General features: G+C 42.5%; 2 protein-coding genes across 4 annotated transcripts in view; one reads left to right on the forward strand and one right to left on the reverse strand.

The window, feature by feature from the left end:
* exoc2 (exocyst complex component 2) overlaps positions 1 to 10,674 on the forward strand; it is a 24,356-nt gene extending 13,682 nt beyond the window's left edge. The window contains exons 19-28 of one of the 2 annotated variants that reach the window (XM_048252568.1): positions 884 to 943; positions 1,797 to 1,858; positions 1,971 to 2,037; positions 3,478 to 3,594; positions 4,815 to 4,956; positions 7,758 to 7,813; positions 8,725 to 8,847; positions 9,046 to 9,107; positions 9,243 to 9,302; positions 10,329 to 10,674. In XM_048252568.1, the coding sequence (XP_048108525.1) occupies positions 884 to 943; positions 1,797 to 1,858; positions 1,971 to 2,037; positions 3,478 to 3,594; positions 4,815 to 4,956; positions 7,758 to 7,813; positions 8,725 to 8,847; positions 9,046 to 9,107; positions 9,243 to 9,302; positions 10,329 to 10,422 (843 nt within the window). In that variant the 3' untranslated portion in view covers positions 10,423 to 10,674. The remainder of the gene's footprint in view (positions 1 to 883; positions 944 to 1,796; positions 1,859 to 1,970; positions 2,038 to 3,477; positions 3,595 to 4,814; positions 4,957 to 7,757; positions 7,814 to 8,724; positions 8,848 to 9,045; positions 9,108 to 9,242; positions 9,303 to 10,328) is intronic. The other variant, XM_048252569.1, reaches the window with a different exon arrangement.
* Positions 10,675 to 10,958: 284 nt separating this feature from the next.
* On the reverse strand, positions 10,959 to 16,268 carry irf4b (interferon regulatory factor 4b). Of its 2 annotated transcripts, XM_048252571.1 has the most exons (9): positions 14,973 to 16,268; positions 14,570 to 14,758; positions 14,291 to 14,477; positions 14,049 to 14,134; positions 13,819 to 13,924; positions 13,519 to 13,623; positions 13,102 to 13,422; positions 11,924 to 12,033; positions 10,959 to 11,801 (listed from the first exon to the last, which is right to left on the reverse strand). In XM_048252571.1, exons 2-9 carry the CDS (start codon positions 14,756 to 14,758, stop codon positions 11,610 to 11,612), a joined length of 1,296 nt encoding a protein of 431 aa, XP_048108528.1. In that variant the 5' UTR covers positions 14,973 to 16,268; the 3' UTR covers positions 10,959 to 11,609. The 2 variants fall into 2 exon arrangements, with proteins under 2 accessions (XP_048108528.1, XP_048108527.1); XM_048252570.1 differs by having other exon boundaries at positions 14,570 to 16,268.
* Between the last annotated feature and the right edge of the window lie 2,053 nt (positions 16,269 to 18,321).

Consider the following 18,321-nt stretch of genomic DNA (forward strand, 5'->3'; position numbering starts at 1 on the left):
AATTAAGGCAAACTGTTATTACTGTAAATTAAAGGAGAAATCCGGCGAGTTTTCACATAGATCTCCGTTTCAAGGTCACCGAGTACAAGGTTTTACCTTGTACCCTTTAGACTGAAAACAAAACCAACTAGATTGGCAGACTAGATATTGATATAAGTTTAATAACAATTTGTTAGATTGTACTACATAAGTAGTTTTTACAGTGTACACTTTTAGCAAGTAACAATAAATTTATCAGATTGAGATTGAGATCAGATTGTTGGGGCAGCCGTGGCCTACTGGTTAGCGCTTCAGACTTGTAACCGGAGGGTTGCCGGTTCGAACCCCAACCAGTAGACACGGCTGAAGTGCCCTTGAGCACTAACCCCTAACTGGGTTGAACCTAACCCCTCACTTCTCCCCGAGCGCCGCTGTTGTAGCAGGCAGCTCACTGCGCTGGTATTAGTGTGTGCTTCACCTCACTGTGTGCTGAGTGTGTTTCACTAATTCACGGATTGGGATAAATGCCTAAATGAGACTAAATTTCCCTCACGGGATCAAAAGAGTATATATACTTATACTTATTTCCTTTGGTTGACACATTGAGGTTGATGGCAGTTAATTCTGGGAATATTGTCTGATGCACTTCTGTGACTGCAGTGAGTGATTCTAATATTTAGTACAGTATCTGGGCCCGTATTCACAAAGAATTTTACAGGCTAAAAGTAGCTCCTAACTGGCGAATTTAGGAGAAACTCCTAAAAATAATGGGCGTGTCACTCGTAACTTTAGGACTCCTCATTTTTTTTACTAAGAGTATATTTTAGTACGATTGTGGTAAGACAAAATGCTTTGTGAATACGGGCCCTGAATTCTAGTAATATGTATTTGTGTTTCTACTAAGATTCTACAACTGGAACCGATTCAGGACCAAGCATCTGAACAGTTTGTGAAAATCATGAAGGTACAGTTGTGTGTGTGTGTTTGTGTTTGTGTGTGTGTGTGTGTGTGTGTGTGTGTGTGTGTGTGTGAGAGAGAGAGAGGCCCTATCATGACCGTCAAAAGTGCATCGTCACTCGTCAAAAGCTTATTCAAATTTAGTAGGATGTGTCCAGTCCACATTGGGAGGGGTTTCGTTATCAAACGTCGAGCGCATGGCGCAACAAGGTGTTCCTAGGTTTTTTAATCAGTCATGGGTGTGTTTGGGGCGTATAACATCATTTAAACCAATGAGAAGGACATCTGTCATTTCCTTTAACGGCGCAAAGCGTGATGTCAAATAAATGCATGGGTATTTTGACATTCAACGACACATTTGAAGGAGGCTGCTTGCGAGACCGTATGGAATAGTCATTCCACTAAACCATGCTTTACTAAAACCTAGCATAGCCTTCACGCATTTGCACTCATTGGCAAAGTGAAACTAACTTCACCATGGTGTCAGTCAACGACAAGACAGTTATATGTAGTTACTTTCACTATTGACTGACAATGGGTTACCATCGAAAACATAGGCTGGAAAAAGCAACACTTACCCTAATATTGCTCAAATGATTATCCTGCAGAGGAGTTGCTTATATCTCGTGACGGTGCGTCTTCAGCTGTGCTCCATACGTGTCTTTCGCCTCTCCCCTAGTCACTTTTAACCGTCATTACCAATTTGCAAATGATGGTGAATAACTACTTATCATGAGATGTACAGTATTTCGTAATATCTTTATTCTAATTATGTTTCCCATTGTAATCGTGAGAGAGAGAGAGAGAGAGAGAGAGAGCTTGTGTGTATGCATGTCACAACTATTGTTGTTGTTGTTTAGGTGTTCATATCTTGTTTGGAAGAGCTGAGCACTAAGACTGACGGAGACTTAGAAACATCCCAGTGAGTTGCATGTGTGCCCACAAACCTGTGATTAATTATGTCTGATTAGTGCATGTGTTTGTGTAGTATGTTTGTATTTATTCCGTGTTCATTCCTGTTTGTCTGTGGTCAGTCTTTCTTCAGAATTGGGCTCCCCAGATCTCTTCACCAACACTTATGAAGACTTCAAGCCTACTCCGGTAGGTTCCTATGTGCAAATCTATGGGGCTCGGAGGATAAATATAAAGATAATTTTAACCAATAGCATGCACTACAATAGCCTTCCAAGCCACAAACCATGACAAACAGGTGGCAATATTAATATTTACAGGAACATGACTGATATTGACTCTAATTGAATTTGTCATCTGTTTTTTTTTTTTTTTTTTTTTTTGAACTTACGTGGAAATTAGTGTGACTTAGTTACTGAGAATTTCCCCAAGTTGTTTCGGGGACAATGTAGTCACTTGTAATAGAATTGACATATGAAAGTCACTTTGGATGAAAAATGTCTGCTAAATTAATAAATATTAATAAATGTACATGGTGAATGTACACATTTTCAAAATGCAATTTCCACCCCTGATGCTTACCCCCCATGATTGTGTACAAGATCATATGCATAGCATGAAATTAGCAAAATGTTATACAAACTAGAAAATGTAATTTTGAGGAAATTACCAGTGCATGAAAATATAAACATACAGTTGGCAGGAGTCATAGTGGATAACAACTGACAGTTGAAATGACTGAACAGTTAAATAGTTGAGTAGTTTAAATAGTTAAATTATTTAATAGTGAATTATTGTAGTGAGGACATTTATTTTGAAACAGTTGTGGGCAGAGGAAATAGTTGAACAGGATCGTATATAGAGTATATAGTTTAAAAGTTAAAAAAGTTAAGTTTAAGTTAAAGTATAGTTTAAAAGTTTAAAAAAAGCCCTGTCGACGAATGACAAACAAGTAAAATAGCCTACCTCGTGTGATGCTCATTATTAGAACATAGCCTACACCAGGCCAAGTTAATTAGTCCATTGTGATGTCATAGTGCTAATGTAAAGTCTATGTTTATGTTAAACATACATATTAGTATGTTTATATTTTCATGCACTGGTAATTTCCTCGAAATTACATTTTCTAGTTTTTTGTTAATATCTCAAAAAGTATAAAGTTTACAAAAGTAAAAAATACATTCAAGTGTCCTTTTCAAGACCTACGTTACAAAATTTGAACGAAGTTTCTACGTTAAACGGTTGAAGCTAAATTAGACACAGACATTTGGTGGGAAGAATAATAAGAAGAAGAAGACTTCTTGGATAACAGAACAGTGCATTTTCATGCACTGTAATAATAATAATAAGAATACTTCCGATAACAGAACAGTGCATTCTCATGCACTGTAATTCGAGCCCAATGGGGTTCAATGGTGTAATTTGGTCATTTGTGATCTGTAAATAGTCTGTGTATGAGTCTACATTAGAAATGGTGTTCAATAATGTCATTTGGTCATTTGTGATCTGTAAATGGTCTGTGTATGAGTCTACATTAGAAATGGTGTTCAATAATGTCATTTGGTCATTTGTGATCTGTAAATGGTCTGTGTATGAGTCTACATTAGAAAACGTGTGCGTGTTTTCCAGGAGCAGCGGTCACTCATCATCCTCAGTAACTGTCATTATTTGGAGAAGCACACCTTCCTCAACCTGGCTCAGCACTTGGACACACAGGGCTTCACTGGCACGGAAAAGATCTTACGTGTATGAACACTCAGTCACAACACACACTCACTCACACACTCTCACTCACACTGTATCAGTTTGGGAAGCCTGCATTAAAATGTGTAATTATGATTCTTGAAAATCATGACAAACGCACAGTCAGCAAGTATGGGTGCAAGGGAAGAAATGACCATCAGATAAAATCTGCACTGCACAAACATATTTCTGTTTCAGAGGTTATTGCTCCCACTCTTTTAACATTGTAGGCGCTTGTTTGTATGTCCACAGCCACTGTTTCCAGCAGTCATTATATAAAGAACATGCAGAAATGAAATCAACTTAGACACATTTAGATACGTTTTTCTTTGATGTGTTGATTGCTTCTTTACATGAGTCTACATTGTAGTGGAAAAGGCCTACTCCAGCATACTAACTGGTCTGGCTTTGGGACCCACAATTTCCCATTTTCATTTAGTCGCGACATATTTTTTTTTTTTGTGTTCAAGCCAACAGATAAGGTGAGCTACATGGTAAGACACGCAAAGTGCCTGTAGGCCTACTTGTTTAGAACATGCTGATGTTTGGCATTACATTTGTGAAGTCTTCAGGATATTAAGATAGTACTGTAGATCTGACAAAGTAGCATTTAAAATGGGTGATTATTTATTTATTTATTTACCCACAAGCTCCACGACCCACCCAGAATGGTTCCCGACCCACTTTTGGGTCCCGACCCACCAGTTAAGAAACACTGGCCTACACAGTGCTTCTAATGATCAAATGGGTTTTTTTTGTCACATACACAGTTATAGTAGGCTATATAATAACTACAGCATCTTTAAGTTATATAATCTGTTGCCAATCACTGTATGGCTGTCAAATGTAGACCTACCTCTCGAAAAGCAGCATGGCCATCATCACGTGAAACGAGCACAACGAATCAGGGAAGGGAACATGGGCTTGTACTTCATCTCTTTTCAGATGGTTCCGCCACACACTACAGACACACCGTCCACATTCGTCCGCCACACACTACAGACACGCCGTCCACATTCGTCCGATACGGCTGCGCAGCAAAATGAGTTCAGGGTCTCCAGCAGATCCAAATTGCTCCACTTCGGATACACTGATACGATGGTCGACTGTAGAAGGGAGGGCGGTTCATAACAAAAGTGTGTCATTTGTATCCGACATAATGTAGATGTAACCTTAGAGAGCATACCTTGATGTACACTGTGTGTGTGTGTGTGTGTGTGTAGGTGAGTATGGAAGCGGTGCGGGAGCTGGATTGTGGTGTGTTTGAGAGCTACATTGAGATGAAAGCTGATCCCATCGTTGGATCATTAGAACCTGGAATCTACGCAGGATACTTTGACTGGAAAGATTGCCTACCGCCAACAGGTATAAACACACACACACACACACACCTGCTGGATAGGCTGGTGAAAAACTATTAATATGTATTGTGTGTGTTTTGGTGCAGTTGTGTGCAAGTGTGTGTTGTATGACGTCAATGATTTCATAGATAAAAAATATATAGGCTTACTTATGGCATAGTTGCGCCCCTGCCTCTTCAGTGTGTCGCTGCAGCCTGACTCATTTTCGAATATGATCTTTCTGATAACGGTTCCCACTCCTGCAACAGTTCACCGAAGTTAACCTTTGTCTGTTCGTTTGTCTGGGCCGGTCTCTCTCTTTCTCTCTCTTTCTTTCTCTCTCCTGCTCTCTTTCTCACTGTACATTGATGCTCAAGTTGTCTTTCTGTTCTCTCTTCACACATTAGGGTGTGAACAGTCTTCTAGTTGTTACTTTGTCCTTCATTAGGGGGTGTGTGTGTGTGTGTGTGTGTGTGTGTGTGTGTGTGTGTGAGAGTGTGTGAGTGTGCTTGCATATGTGTGTTTCTCTATGGCCACATCTACACTAAAATGACAGGCATATTTTCCTTTACTGTTTTCACACCTTTAATGACACCGGTGGAAAAAAATCTTGCATCCTCAAGAGGTGAAAACGTTGTAGTGCATATGCCAGGCAAGTAGATGTTGCCGTGGAGTGCAGATGCTTCACGATTCACTATTTTTTAGAATATAGAATTCTCTATTTTATACAGTCTATGCATTCTCTGAAGCAGTCGCGTGAGTAAAGCATTCCTGAGCACAATTCAGTTTTCAACTGTAAAACTAATAAAGTCCTTTATTTGTTTTATATGGATGCAAAACAGCCTATAATTAATGTCTATGGCGGGACGAATGAAACAGCTATTTCATTCCCGACCAGGCAGTAAACCCCATGTATTCTAAGTAATTGCACACATATCTGTGTTTATACTATATTTTATGCAGGTGAGACATGGAAAAGTGGTTTTAGAAAGATGTAAAATATTTGGGGCTATCAGGTAGGGGGTCGAGTTTTGCCATGCTAACCTAAGGAGACTGTCGGCCTGAGGGTCATGAAGGACACTTATTTGGATGTGCGGTGGCCTTACCCACATAAAAACTGACTGAAATAACATTTTGAACTACAGAAACATTATATTATTAGGAACATGAATTATTGTAGGTATAAATTGATTAGTGTATGGTATTTCCATAACCGCGAGATGTGTGCTTCACGATGACTGCAATGAGTTGTTAACAAGTTCACCAAGACGTATAGCCCAGCAGTAATCTATCTGAAATAACACCTATCTGAAGTACCATTCATGATATGTTGTCAAATATTGAAGTTGTGGGAAGTGAACATAGCTTAAACTGTATGTTTCTTTCGTCTTCTATGCCTGTTTCATTCGTCCTGGCCAGGAGGGACGAATGAATTAAAACGCAGGTCTGACTTCTGCTTAAATAACTCCTGAACGGTTTCGATCAGAGCTGAAAATGCAACTGTATTTGACAGAGGACAGATGTAGTTTGCTAGTGACAAAATATTAGCTTTCAGCGTTTTACAATGTCGTTGTAAATTACGTTTAATTAAAGGGGAACTATGCAGGTTTTTTTTTTAGCTTAATTTACCTTAACGTAACAGCTTCGGAGTCATTGGAATGGTTATATGACCTTTTTCGGGTTGAATGGTGCCCGTCTCCCTAGCGCCTGTAAGCAGAAAAACCACCCTTGTAACTTTGGCCTGGCGGGCCGACGGCCTCAGTGTCAGTAAGTAACAAGTGTAACGAATTGCTTTACTGCATTTATACATATACACGCCAGGCACCGGCTAGAACAAGGTAGCGATGGAATTTCTCAGACATTCGTCATGACAGAGCCAGCGAAAAGAAGCAGAAAGTGAGTAAACCGTTGTTGGAGGAAGAGGGTAGAGGAAAACGACAGACTGACCAATTGAGGAGTGTCGTAAATCATATACTCTGAGGCTGTAGGAGGAGCAAAAAACAGGGAAGAAATTGCCAAAACTGCATAGTTTCTCTTTAAAAACTGTTTCATTTTTCTTTTGCCTGCATTAAATTGCGCATTCGCATTTAGTGCACATCTACTGTAGGCTTAACATGATTTCTAAGTGACTTGTAGGCTCATATCTGACTTTACTAGACTATGAATGCATTTATTTATGTTGTAAGACAAGTGAAAGAAATTAATGACACTGGCACTACGCACAAATTCATTTAAACTTAAACCGCACACTTCCCTAATAATTTCTGACTAGTTCTCTCGTGTCAGTCACTGACACCAAGTCATGATAAGCTATTGGCGCTGCGCAGCACCAAGTCATGATAAGCTATTGGCACTGCGCAGCACCCGTTTGTGATGTTTACTGAGTGTAATCATACGTAATGACATGTATGAAAACTAGTATTGCTAGGCAATACTATAATGAGTGTCAAGTCGAGGGCAGCTGGGTTTAAGAGTCAGAGGTTAGGGGTGGGCCTACTCTATGTTGTCACTAAAATGCCATTTTTGATGGTTACATGGCACAAGGAAAAGGGGTTTTCAAAAGTACCCACCTTGGAACCAGTTTTTGAAAGTTATCGTTTTTGGTCACCTAAAACGCTGTGTTCATGTGGAAGCAAGGCCAAAACGATAACAAACTTTACCGTTTTCACAAAAACGGTCGTCGTGTGGACATGGCCTGTGTGTGTGTGTGTGTGTGTGTGTGTGTGTGTGTGTGTGTGTGTGTGTGTGTGTGTGTGTGTGTGTGTGTGTGTGTGTGTGCGTGTGTGTGCATGTCTGATCTCCCTTGTGTATTTTTTTTTCCTTTAGGTGTGAGGAGTTATCTGAAGGAGGCCCTGGTAAACATCATCACTGTTCATGCAGAGGTTAGAAACATTTGTACTTCAACACACACTTTGTATAAGTTCATTATCCTTTCAGTCTAAGCAGGATTTGCCAATAGAGTAGCCATACGTAAGGGATGATGTATTGTCCACCGGTCATAATCGGAAATAATGCCGCTATCCAATATTCTCGTATACGCCCCGCCCGAGTTGCTCTACGCGAGAACGTGACGTAATCATCACTACACGACGAGTCGGAAAGAACATGGACGCCACCAGGGCAGCAGCTGTCGTAGTGCTGGACGCTTGCCTAGAACAGGAGAGGAAGCTTGTGACTGATCTAAACAGGCTCCGGGATGAGGAGACAACAACAATAGTAGGCTAAAAACATGTCTCTCATGCTCCCTTTTGTGGTACAGGTAAATGCGAAATAATAATAAAAAAAAACATTTCAAGTCAACTTCGTTGTTGCAAGCCTTACATGTCAATAATATGTTGTCATTTTCGCCTATTTCAATTTCAACAAGTGCTGTCACGTTTTTCTCGAGCCACGAGGGGCAGGCTAGTCATTGGGGGCCAAGCAGCGAAGCTGTGTAGGCCCCCACTTTCATTAAGACTCCTTTGCGATAAGTAAACCTAATACTTGTGGAATGATAGGAAAGACATGAATCAGAAGGACAAAACCCATTGCCAGTGACAGCGGTCATTGTACAATGCTCACAATGCTCTGGCCATTAAATAGCCTTAGTTGTGGAAATGGCCTTAAATTAAACAAACAAACAAACAAACAAGAATGAATCTACATGTGTTGAGAAAAGCTGCCTCTCTCTCTCCCTTCCCTCTCTCTCTCTCTCTCTCTCTCTCTCTCTCCCTCCCTCTCTCTTCCTCTCCCTCTCTCTCTCTCTCCCCTCCCTCTCTACCTCTCTCTCCCTCTCTCTCTCTCTCTCTCTCAGGTGTTCTCCATCTCTAAGGACCTTGTCCCTCGTGTTCTATCTCGCATTATTGAAGCGGTTGCTGAAGAGATGAGTCGTCTCATGCAGTGTGTGTCATCCTTTAGCAAAAATGGGGCACTTCAGGTACACATAAACACAAACACACTCACTCAAGGCACACACACACACACACACTCACTCACTCACTCGAGGCACATACACACCTGTGACTCAAAACCACACACACATATACACACATATACAGTCTTCTGTCTTAAAGGAAGTGTAGGTTGTTTGGTAATATTTATTTTCCTCTCCTCTCTGTTTTTTGTTATAATGTAGGCTCGGTTGGAGATTTGTTCCTTGAGCGATGCTGTATCTGTTTACCTAACATCTGAAAGTCGGTATGTTTCAACTCCTGTTGCACAAGCATCCCACCTGTCGATAGATTTAGTTTCTATATGTTTTATCACTTAGCTAATAATAGTTTATGGTTGTGGTTATGGATGTGTGGTGAACGTTTTTTTTTTTTTTTTAAGTGGCAGCTTTAAACAGGCACAGGAGTCTCTTCCTCAACTGCACAGTGGAGCTGACAAAAAGTAAACCATTGCACACACACAATCACACATACATGCTTCACACAAAAGACCTGCTATCCATCTGGTTAGCTCTCCATCTATCTGCCACATGGTTGGAGCCAGGGCTGTAATGTATGCTAAACAAACGTAAATGCTGTTTATGCACGTCCTGTATTTCTGAAATAGCAGAAGGTGGTGCCATCAATGCACCTCTATCCCACTCTACATGCCAGTCACATGCAGTAGCCCCACTAGGAGTTGCTCTGGGTCACCTCCATCTTATTTGTAGGAGACTTTCTTTAATGTGATAGGCTTACATTGATATGTCTTATGACTTGTGGACATTATGAGCTTCGTATGAGCTTATATGAGCTTCAATTGTGTGATTTCAGTTTCTTCCATAGTATTATTTACAATTACAATTTATTTACAATTATTTCCAGTTTTACCTTAGTATAAGTATATGTGGTAACTACATAGTAAGGCCCAGAGAATGCACAGGGATCCCTATCAACACTCAGGGAACTATTTAATGCCAATCAGAACTAGTACCAGGGTTGTGCACAATTCGAATTGCAATTCTGCTTCCTGTTTGCTACCTCAATTGAAATGCAAGTGAAATTCAAGAATTGAATTGGAATTTAAGAGCCAGTTTCAACTAAATTTTGGAATTTTTGCACAAGCCTGACTAGTACTGTATAAGAATTGAGCAATGACTTCTAACGTTATCACTTTGAATGTCTAATCCAGTAGCCAATGTTGTGATCCATCTGGCCTCTATTTACCCACCTCTTTTTTTTACCACTGTAGTAGCAGAGTGATGTGGATCTAGATGGACTCAACAGAACAGTGGTGTGTGTGTGTGTGTAGGGGGAGGGGGGTTGTTTGGGGTTTAGAGTTTTCAAGCCAGTCACTCTCTGAATATTCATGAATTTAGAGACCTCACACTCACAGACACCTTTTTTTCTTTCTCTCTACCTCTGTTGCTCATTCTCTCTCTATCTCTCACTTGCTCTCATTCTCTCTGTCTCTCTTTCTCTCTTTCAGACTGCTGGAGGAGTTGTTGAATAAGTTCAAAAGCAGTATGCATCTGCAGCTCAGTTGCTTCCAACTGGCCTCCTCTCATCCTGTGAAGAGATGAACACACACACACGACACGAACATACAATCACACACACACACACAAACAACACACTACAGACACACACGTCCTTTTGCACCTGTGCCTCATATATGCACACCTGTTCTAATACATAGAACATGTTAATCATGCCGCTTCTCAGTGATTAACCACTACTACTCATGAACTCTCTCTTGTAAACGGAACCACACTGTCCTTTAAATGTCAGTCTGTTTGTCACATGAAAGTGCTATAAAGTCATCTTTCTGAGGACTCCTTTTTTAATTACGGTAAATTGTGTGTGTGTGTGTGGGCTGAATGGCACATTAGTTGTCACCGGAGTTTTCCTTCCCCAGTGATGTCATGTGTGTTTTTGTGTGTGTGTGTGTGTTTTATGTGGTATCTGTGTGTGTGTCTGTTCATGTTCACCCCCCCCAGCAGTCTTTGAACCAAACTTCCTGCTCGCAAAACATCTAACCACACTCACCTAACCACATGAGCCTCGTCACACTCTAGACAGTAATCACACGAACACACATGTACAGACACTCAGTTGGTTTAGTATATAACCAGCATGGAGAAAACACCAATACAGACCAAACTCATGAAATAACCATTATAACATATCAGTACCAAACAGAATAACATACAGTATCAATAACAATGCCAATGTGAATTCAAGTCAAATATAATTTCAATTCACCTTCATGATGTAACACATGTACAAGAATACACATCCACAGCATCCACACATCAACATACACAACTATCCAATGGAACTGTTCAATGCTTAGGATGGCCTGACTAATAAAACACTTTAGTTGTGGTTTTGGGCTTATTTAGATTAACATAAAGGGTTAGTGGTGTCATTAAGGACAAATATTCAGCTTATATTAAATCTGGATGTAATTGTTCTCTTGCTTATAGAGAGCAACACATCTTAAACATGTCTCACTAACAAACACTGACATTCTTTGGGTTGCCATGTCTTACACACCTTGCCTCCCCACACACCATGGAATTATTGCCAAGGACATTCATTCAGTGGTTTATCCTCTGGGTTTCAGGTGTTCAAACTGAACTGCTCACACACACACACACACACACACACACACATATTCATGTCTCTCTCTAACATATACAAAGCCGTGCAGCTCCATTTTGAAAACACACACACTCTCTCACACACAGGGTGTTGGGGTGGGGGGTCACTCTGGTAAGGAGCTTCCATGTGGATGGGTGACAATTCTGGCATAGTCCTGTGAGCTGGGTGGGGAGAGCTCATTTTGTGTCAGTGCAAGGCTGTGAGAGTGTGTGTGTGAGTGAAAGTCATGACTCCTGAGGTAGTTACTTCCGGACTGACTGAGGTAGAAGAGCTGTCTGGCAAACAGAGGCTCCACCTGAAACACACACATCCACAAGGTTTGACATTTGTAAAACATCTCACGGTCCCTTAATGTACAAGTAAGATGAAAGAAGTGACTAGAGTCTGAGAGTGTGTGTGTGTGTGTGTCTCTCGTACCTGCACTGTGAGAGTCCTCCTTTGTATTTCAGCATCAATGTCATCTCCAAAGGACAAGAGAACTTGGAGACGAGGCGGAGGATGAGAATGCAGAGAGAAACTCTGCAGCTCTGAGATGGAGGGAGGGAGAATGTAGGTCATTATTGCATATAATACTTAAATAGTTTGTTACTAAAGGCTATTGTCCTGTATTTTGAAATATTCAATGCAAAAATTGACTTTCAACCCTGACATTCAGTGATTCATTATCTCAGTGATTCATTTCTGACAACTCTCTAGCTGACTCAGTGTGCACACTACACATGCACACTTCTTATAAGCCATGTGTAAAAACAGAACAGAAAAGGAGCAAAGAACACTCCACACACACACACAGACAAACTAAAACACACTGGCTATGGCGATGTGATAGACAGTACACTCTTAAAATGAATGAGCTGAAAACAACACAACTTGCGTTGTTTTTAACACATCTTTGTGTCCAGATAGGAAGTTTGTGTTGTTTCCTTTTTTATTTGTTACACAATGTGTTGAAAAATAATGCAACTTGTGTTGTTTTTGAACACATCTGTGTGTCCAGATAGGGACAACACATTTGTTATAAGAGTGTACACTCTTAAAAAGCAATGTGTTGGAAACAACACAAACTGTGTTGTCTCTATCTGGACACAGAGATGTGTTAAAAACAACGAAAGTTGTGTTGTTTTCAACTCACTCATTTTAGGAGTGTAGCTCCAACATGGGAGTTGGATGAGAAGAGCATGAGGGGGTAAAGGAGGGAAAGTGCCCAAGGTTGTTCTTATTCACACTCTCAGTCTCTACTTCCCTCTTTCTCTTTCCCTATCTGACCCTTTTTCTATGTTTCTTCTACTTCTTCTTACTCTCTCATTCGTGTGGAAAGTCCACTCACATGGTTATGCAAATGAGGCTAATAGGAACTCAGGGGGTAGAGACGCTTTTGTCAAGAAGATCATACGGCCATGAGTCAGTATGAGACTGAGCTGTACCAGGGTCTTAACTAAACTGTGTGTGTTCGCATCTTTTGAGTGTGTGTGTGTGAGAGAGAGAGAGAGAGAGTGTCTGTGTACGTCTAACAGAGAGCGAGAGAGTGTGTGTCTGTGTATGTGTAACAGAGAGAGAGAGAAAGAGAGTGTCGGGGTGCGTGCATGTCTGTGTACCTGTGAGTAAGGTGTGCAAGTCCATTAGTTTGTTGGCCTGATCTCTCTCCAGTTTGTTGGGCTTTTCTCTGTGAGGAGTGTGGCCCCCTTCCCAGAAGACTTTGCCAGAACCAAAGGGGCGGGCATACAGCCCACCAGACCCCACCCATAGGTGGACACCGCCTTCAAGTCCCGCCTTCTGTGGGAGAGGCACCTCCTCTGGGCCACTGGTTGGCTGGAAAGCATGTCCGTGTGGCGTTAGGACACATCCTTCGGGTCTCAGCACAGTCACTTCTGAAACCAGGGCCCCGCCATAGAACACACACACCAACAGTCGCTGGTCTGGAACACAGACATTCACACAGATTAGTAGCTGACAGAAACCTCCAACTTTGTGTGTGTGTACGTGTGCGCATGTGTGTGCACGTGTGTATGTACCTGATATGCCATCTGCTGTTCTGAAGCCAGGCTGGGGAAAGCCAAAGGGTGTGGCAGGAACTTCAGAGGGATTGCAGCTGAAGAATGAACCACTGATCTGGTAACCTGCGCATACACACACACATACATTGCATTGACAAAATACAACAAATCAAACAAAATGTTATTTTAAGTCTACATATTTCAAAAATGTCCCAGCATTTACAACCCTTGCACACAGAATCCTTCCACAGTGTATCATAAGGCCCAACACAAGCATTTAATCTAGTCAAATGCACATCACACACACATCAGACTCACCATTTTCCCAGGCCATGTGTGTAGGGCTGTAAGGGGTGTTGTAGTCTGGGTGGGGGGGTTCATCAGCCTGATAGCCCCTCCATCCATACTCTGGGTAGCTACACACCTACAACCGATCAGAAGCACAAAATCCTGATACAATCCATCATGAGCATTTACACGGAGATCAAGCATATCTCCGTGTGTGTATGCATGAGGGGAGACTGTATGTTTATAAGACAGTAGTTCACCTGATTCTGAGGGGGAGTGTATGTGGAGTGCAGTTGATAATGTGGGGATGCTAAGTGAGCCGCTGTTTCCACTAGAGGTCTGGAACCTGAGAGTCAGAGGTGTAGAGTCTACTAAGTGATATTTTCTTATGCATATTATAATGATAATAATAATAATAATAATAATAAATACATTCTAATAATTATTATTTGTGCGTCAATCAAGCAAAACAGAAAATAAAGCAAAAGAGTATATCGCTTACCTTTCTTCGCATCCTCCGGTATGATGCGGTAAACTTTATATGGATCGGAGATGTCTAACTGGCTCCGCTCTACAATCTCCTCGAAGTCGGTACTCTTGTTGAGCGCGCAACGGAGGCGCGTCTTCCACGTGGGTGGGTCCGGTTTGTCAATGCCTTCCCGGTACTTGCCCTTGAAAAGAGCCCAGGCCTGCGGTACCCGAACGCAAAAAGTACAGGTCAGGTATTGTTTGTAACTCTGCGTCTACACGAGTGTGGACATTTGGTCATTATTTCCTCTACCTTAAAGAGTGCAGCATCTTCATCTCGATTGTAGTCCTGCTTGCCCGCGTGCTTCCAGGGGATGCGGAAGATGCTCTTTTCATCATTCTCCCACACGAGCCCTGGGTATTTGCCTGTATCCACCTGTTCGATCAACCACTGACGGAGTTTCCCGTTACCGGACGACATGCGCTCCCCATCTATGTTCATCTGACACATGGCAAGGACTTCAGTTCATAGACATGTAAGCCATAGCAAACCAAGTCAACTAAGGTAATTAAATACGGGATCACGAAGGCTACGTGAGTTTTGTAGGCTACTGTCCAGACTAGGCTACATTGAGCTATAAAACCATCACACCCCAATACTTTTTCTATATCCCAATCAAAAGGTCCGCAAAATTAATGCGCGGCACATTTCTTACCTCTGAAACTGTAAACCGCTGGAGTTTTGGAATCAATCACTTACACACAAACATAAACGAGAACTCTCCCTGTTTCGATATATTTCGTTTGCTCCCACTCTATTTCGCTCTCAATCCTGTTTTATTTCTCATTCAGCCAACAGTCTCTCTCAATCAATCAACTCACCTCGCATTCTGTCAGACTAAATAACTTTCCCTGGGATGGGCGGGGCGTCACCGGAACTCACGCTGAAACTTTTTGAAGAGGAGCATCTGTCACAGTGGAGCGCGAGCGTCCCGTAAACACGAGGGGAAGCCCTGTAGTGCGAGTGTCAGACGGCCCACGCGCAGAAGTGGAAAGTGGAGCGTGTTTGTTATTTATAAGAAAAAGAGGGTCGTTCTTTTAAATCGATCAATGTAGTGCGCAAACTTTTGCACGGAAATGTTGTTCAATATCAGTAGCGGATACAAAAAATAAATCAAAGATCACACAAGTGTAGATGTGTGAGCAGTGACCAAGAGGACCACGGTGAGGCAAATCACGTATGCCGGGGTAGAGTGTAATTTCTTTGTGGTATGTTCAAAACGCTCAGAATGTAGGCCTACTTTGTTAGTATTCATATGTTGAAAATACATGAACAAAGATATTCACTGTTTAATCATTTTCTTTGTTTTTTTTGCCCACCCTGAGAATTAAATCTCTCGTGGAGACCTCTTTCTAATCGAGTTTAGGCTAACTAACGACGGGAGTGCATAATTTCTAGCCTAATATCGTTGGTTATCTAATGTCCAGTAGCAATAGTAGACTTTCCCCAGTAATGCTGTATTAGAAATGTATTACAAGATAAATAATACCAAATTTGTGCTATACCCATAAACCCAAAAGAATATTATAATGTAGTAGTGTGAGGTGAATGCTTAATTTACCATACATTAAACTATTAATATGAAGTATATTGTCTTGATTCATTGGGGCAATTGCATTATGGCTTTTTTTTTGGCAAGAACATTTCTATTTGGCTTATATTCCTATTTGTGAAATGCAAACATGCTACTCCATATGCAGCTTTATGTTTATGCTTCCTGATTTTTTGTTAATGAAAATTCTAGTATTCCTTGATTAAAAAACAAACAAACAAAACAAAACCCCTCTTGTTGTGTTCTGAAGTGCTGGAGATAGGAGAGGGATTTTCCACTTGGTTTTGGTTACATTGCCTTGAGCCCATAGCTAAACATAGTAAACCACACAGGTTTTGAACAATTGCAATTAACATGTTTCTTTTCTATTTATAGTTTATTAATTCATAGAAGTGTGCAAGTGTTTCTTTTTTATCAATAAAAAAAAAAAACATTACACCTCCTACACACTCAAAGGTTTGTAATAAAATAGGTATACAGCGAGGAAAATAAGTATTGAACACGTCAACATTTTTTTCAGTAAGTATACTTCCAGTGAGGCTATTCACATTAAATTTTCACCGGACATTAGTATTGTAACGATTTGATAGCGACACACACAGTTGTCCAATCAAAAGGTTTATTAGCTGAGAATGAGAGCACACAGACCAAGACCAAGACACACCAAGATACAGAACACAATACACACGGGGCAGGTCAAACAGACACACACACACTACACATCCAGGGGAGGACGCAGCCCCCCACACAAAAAGGATCACACACGAGGGAGAACTAAAAGGGAAACTTGTCACAATAAAGACGCTAACTTTACACTTATAACTTAGGAGATATAAAGACATAAATCCCAAATGTTCACCCCCGTATCCCAGCATGCCTTTCGCGGGAGAACGCTAACACTGTCTTTTTGCGCCGACGCTACATAGCTCCCCCAACAAGCCATTGCCGTCCTCGGCACCGACCACAAGGTAGCCACATGCTAGTGTCGTCGCGCGTCGCCCGCCACTCAGTCCAGTGCGACAGTACCGCCAAATCACGTGGGGTGCACACGCCGCAGGTTGGTGCAGGAGCTCACTCAACGGGGCGCCACGCTGCTAGCAATCCAGTGCGGGCGCAGCTGCAGCCACGTGGCCGACCCGGCCGTCACCAGCTCCCTCTCAGCAGCCGCCCTCAGGCTGCACTTTTCCATGCGTGTCACCACGCACTCCTCCTCTCCTGGCGGGGCCCTAGGGTGGCCTTTTCAACCGGCCGACACTGTACCAAGCACCGGGTTCGAGGGGGCCAGATGAAGCTGCACCAACACCACTCCGGCCCGCCGAGTCGCCGACCAGGACAGACAGGCACTGACTCCGCTTAACCGGACCGCTGCTGAGCTCTCCCGCTGCAGCTACCGTCTTCGGGCGTCCCTCCTCGTGTTGCCATCTCGCAGAGCCGTCCTGCTCTGCTCCCGGCCCGTTCCACTCCTTCGCGGCCTCGGCGAAGGCACGACCCCCGAGATGGCCATGCTAACAAACTCCACTCAACAAACTTTTTTTTAAAGGCGCTGGCCAACAGGCCAACTAGAACGGGCGCCCACACAGCACGGTGCCTCTCACACGCACCCAAAAGTTTTAAAGTTCAGAGTTTAGAGGGCCTTTCCGTCGAAGCTGCCCCACCGTCGTGAGTTTGCTGCCCTCAGCGGCTCTGCCAACCGTCAATCGTCTAGGAACCTCTTCCTCGCCGCACTCCCTCGGCTCTGCTTCACGCGTCGCGGCTCGCCATGGAGTCAGCGCCCAGGCCAGTGTCGTCTTCTCCGTGAACGCTTCTTCAGGCCCCTCTTCCGGCAAGATCTTCTCCCATGGCAGCAGGCAGATCCAGGCGACAGCTCCTTTCCTCTGGCGGCAGGAACGATAGCAGGCCTCAAGCTCTTTAGCAGCCCTGACAAGGGCTCTCTCTGGATCCTCTTGCGTGGGCCTCCACCCAATGGTATGGTCTTCCATTCCCAGCTTCTCTTGCTGAGCGGAGGCCATGTTCGAAAGTCGCTTCTGACACCAATGTAATGATTTGATAGCAACACACACAGTTGTCCAATCAAAAGGTTTATTAGCTGAGAACGAGAGCACACAGACCAAGACCAAGACACACCAAGATACAGAACACAATACACACAGGGCAGGTCAAACAGACACACACACTACACATACAGGGGAGGACGCAGCCCCCCACACAAAAAGGATCACACACGAGGGAGAACTAAAAGGGAAACTTGTCACAATAAAGACGCTAACTTTATATCTCCTAAGTTATAAGTGTAAAGACATAAACCCCAAATGTTCACCCCCGTATCCCAGCATGCCTTTCGCGGGAGAACGCTAACACTGTCTTTTTGCGCCGACGCTACAGTATTAACTTAGGTAATCCACACATATATAAAAATCCAAACATTAATGTCTTAAAGTAGTGTTATGAGTAA

Source organism: Alosa alosa, chromosome 9 (genome assembly GCF_017589495.1).
Source record: "Alosa alosa isolate M-15738 ecotype Scorff River chromosome 9, AALO_Geno_1.1, whole genome shotgun sequence".
Lineage (NCBI taxonomy): Eukaryota > Metazoa > Chordata > Actinopteri > Clupeiformes > Clupeidae > Alosa > Alosa alosa.

Bases quoted from the DNA above. Each gene is read 5' to 3' on its own strand.
- irf4b (XM_048252570.1), bottom strand. From the start codon at position 14,767: ATGTGTCAGATGAACATAGATGGGGAGCGCATGTCGTCCGGTAACGGG. The intron at 14,478-14,569 runs GTAGAGGAAATA...CGGGTACCGCAG, and splicing joins AAGATGCTGCACTCTTTAAG to GCCTGGGCTCTTTTCAAGGG. The intron at 11,802-11,923 runs GTACGAGAGACA...TGTGTGTTTCAG, and splicing joins GGAGGACTCTCACAGTGCAG to GTGGAGCCTCTGTTTGCCAG.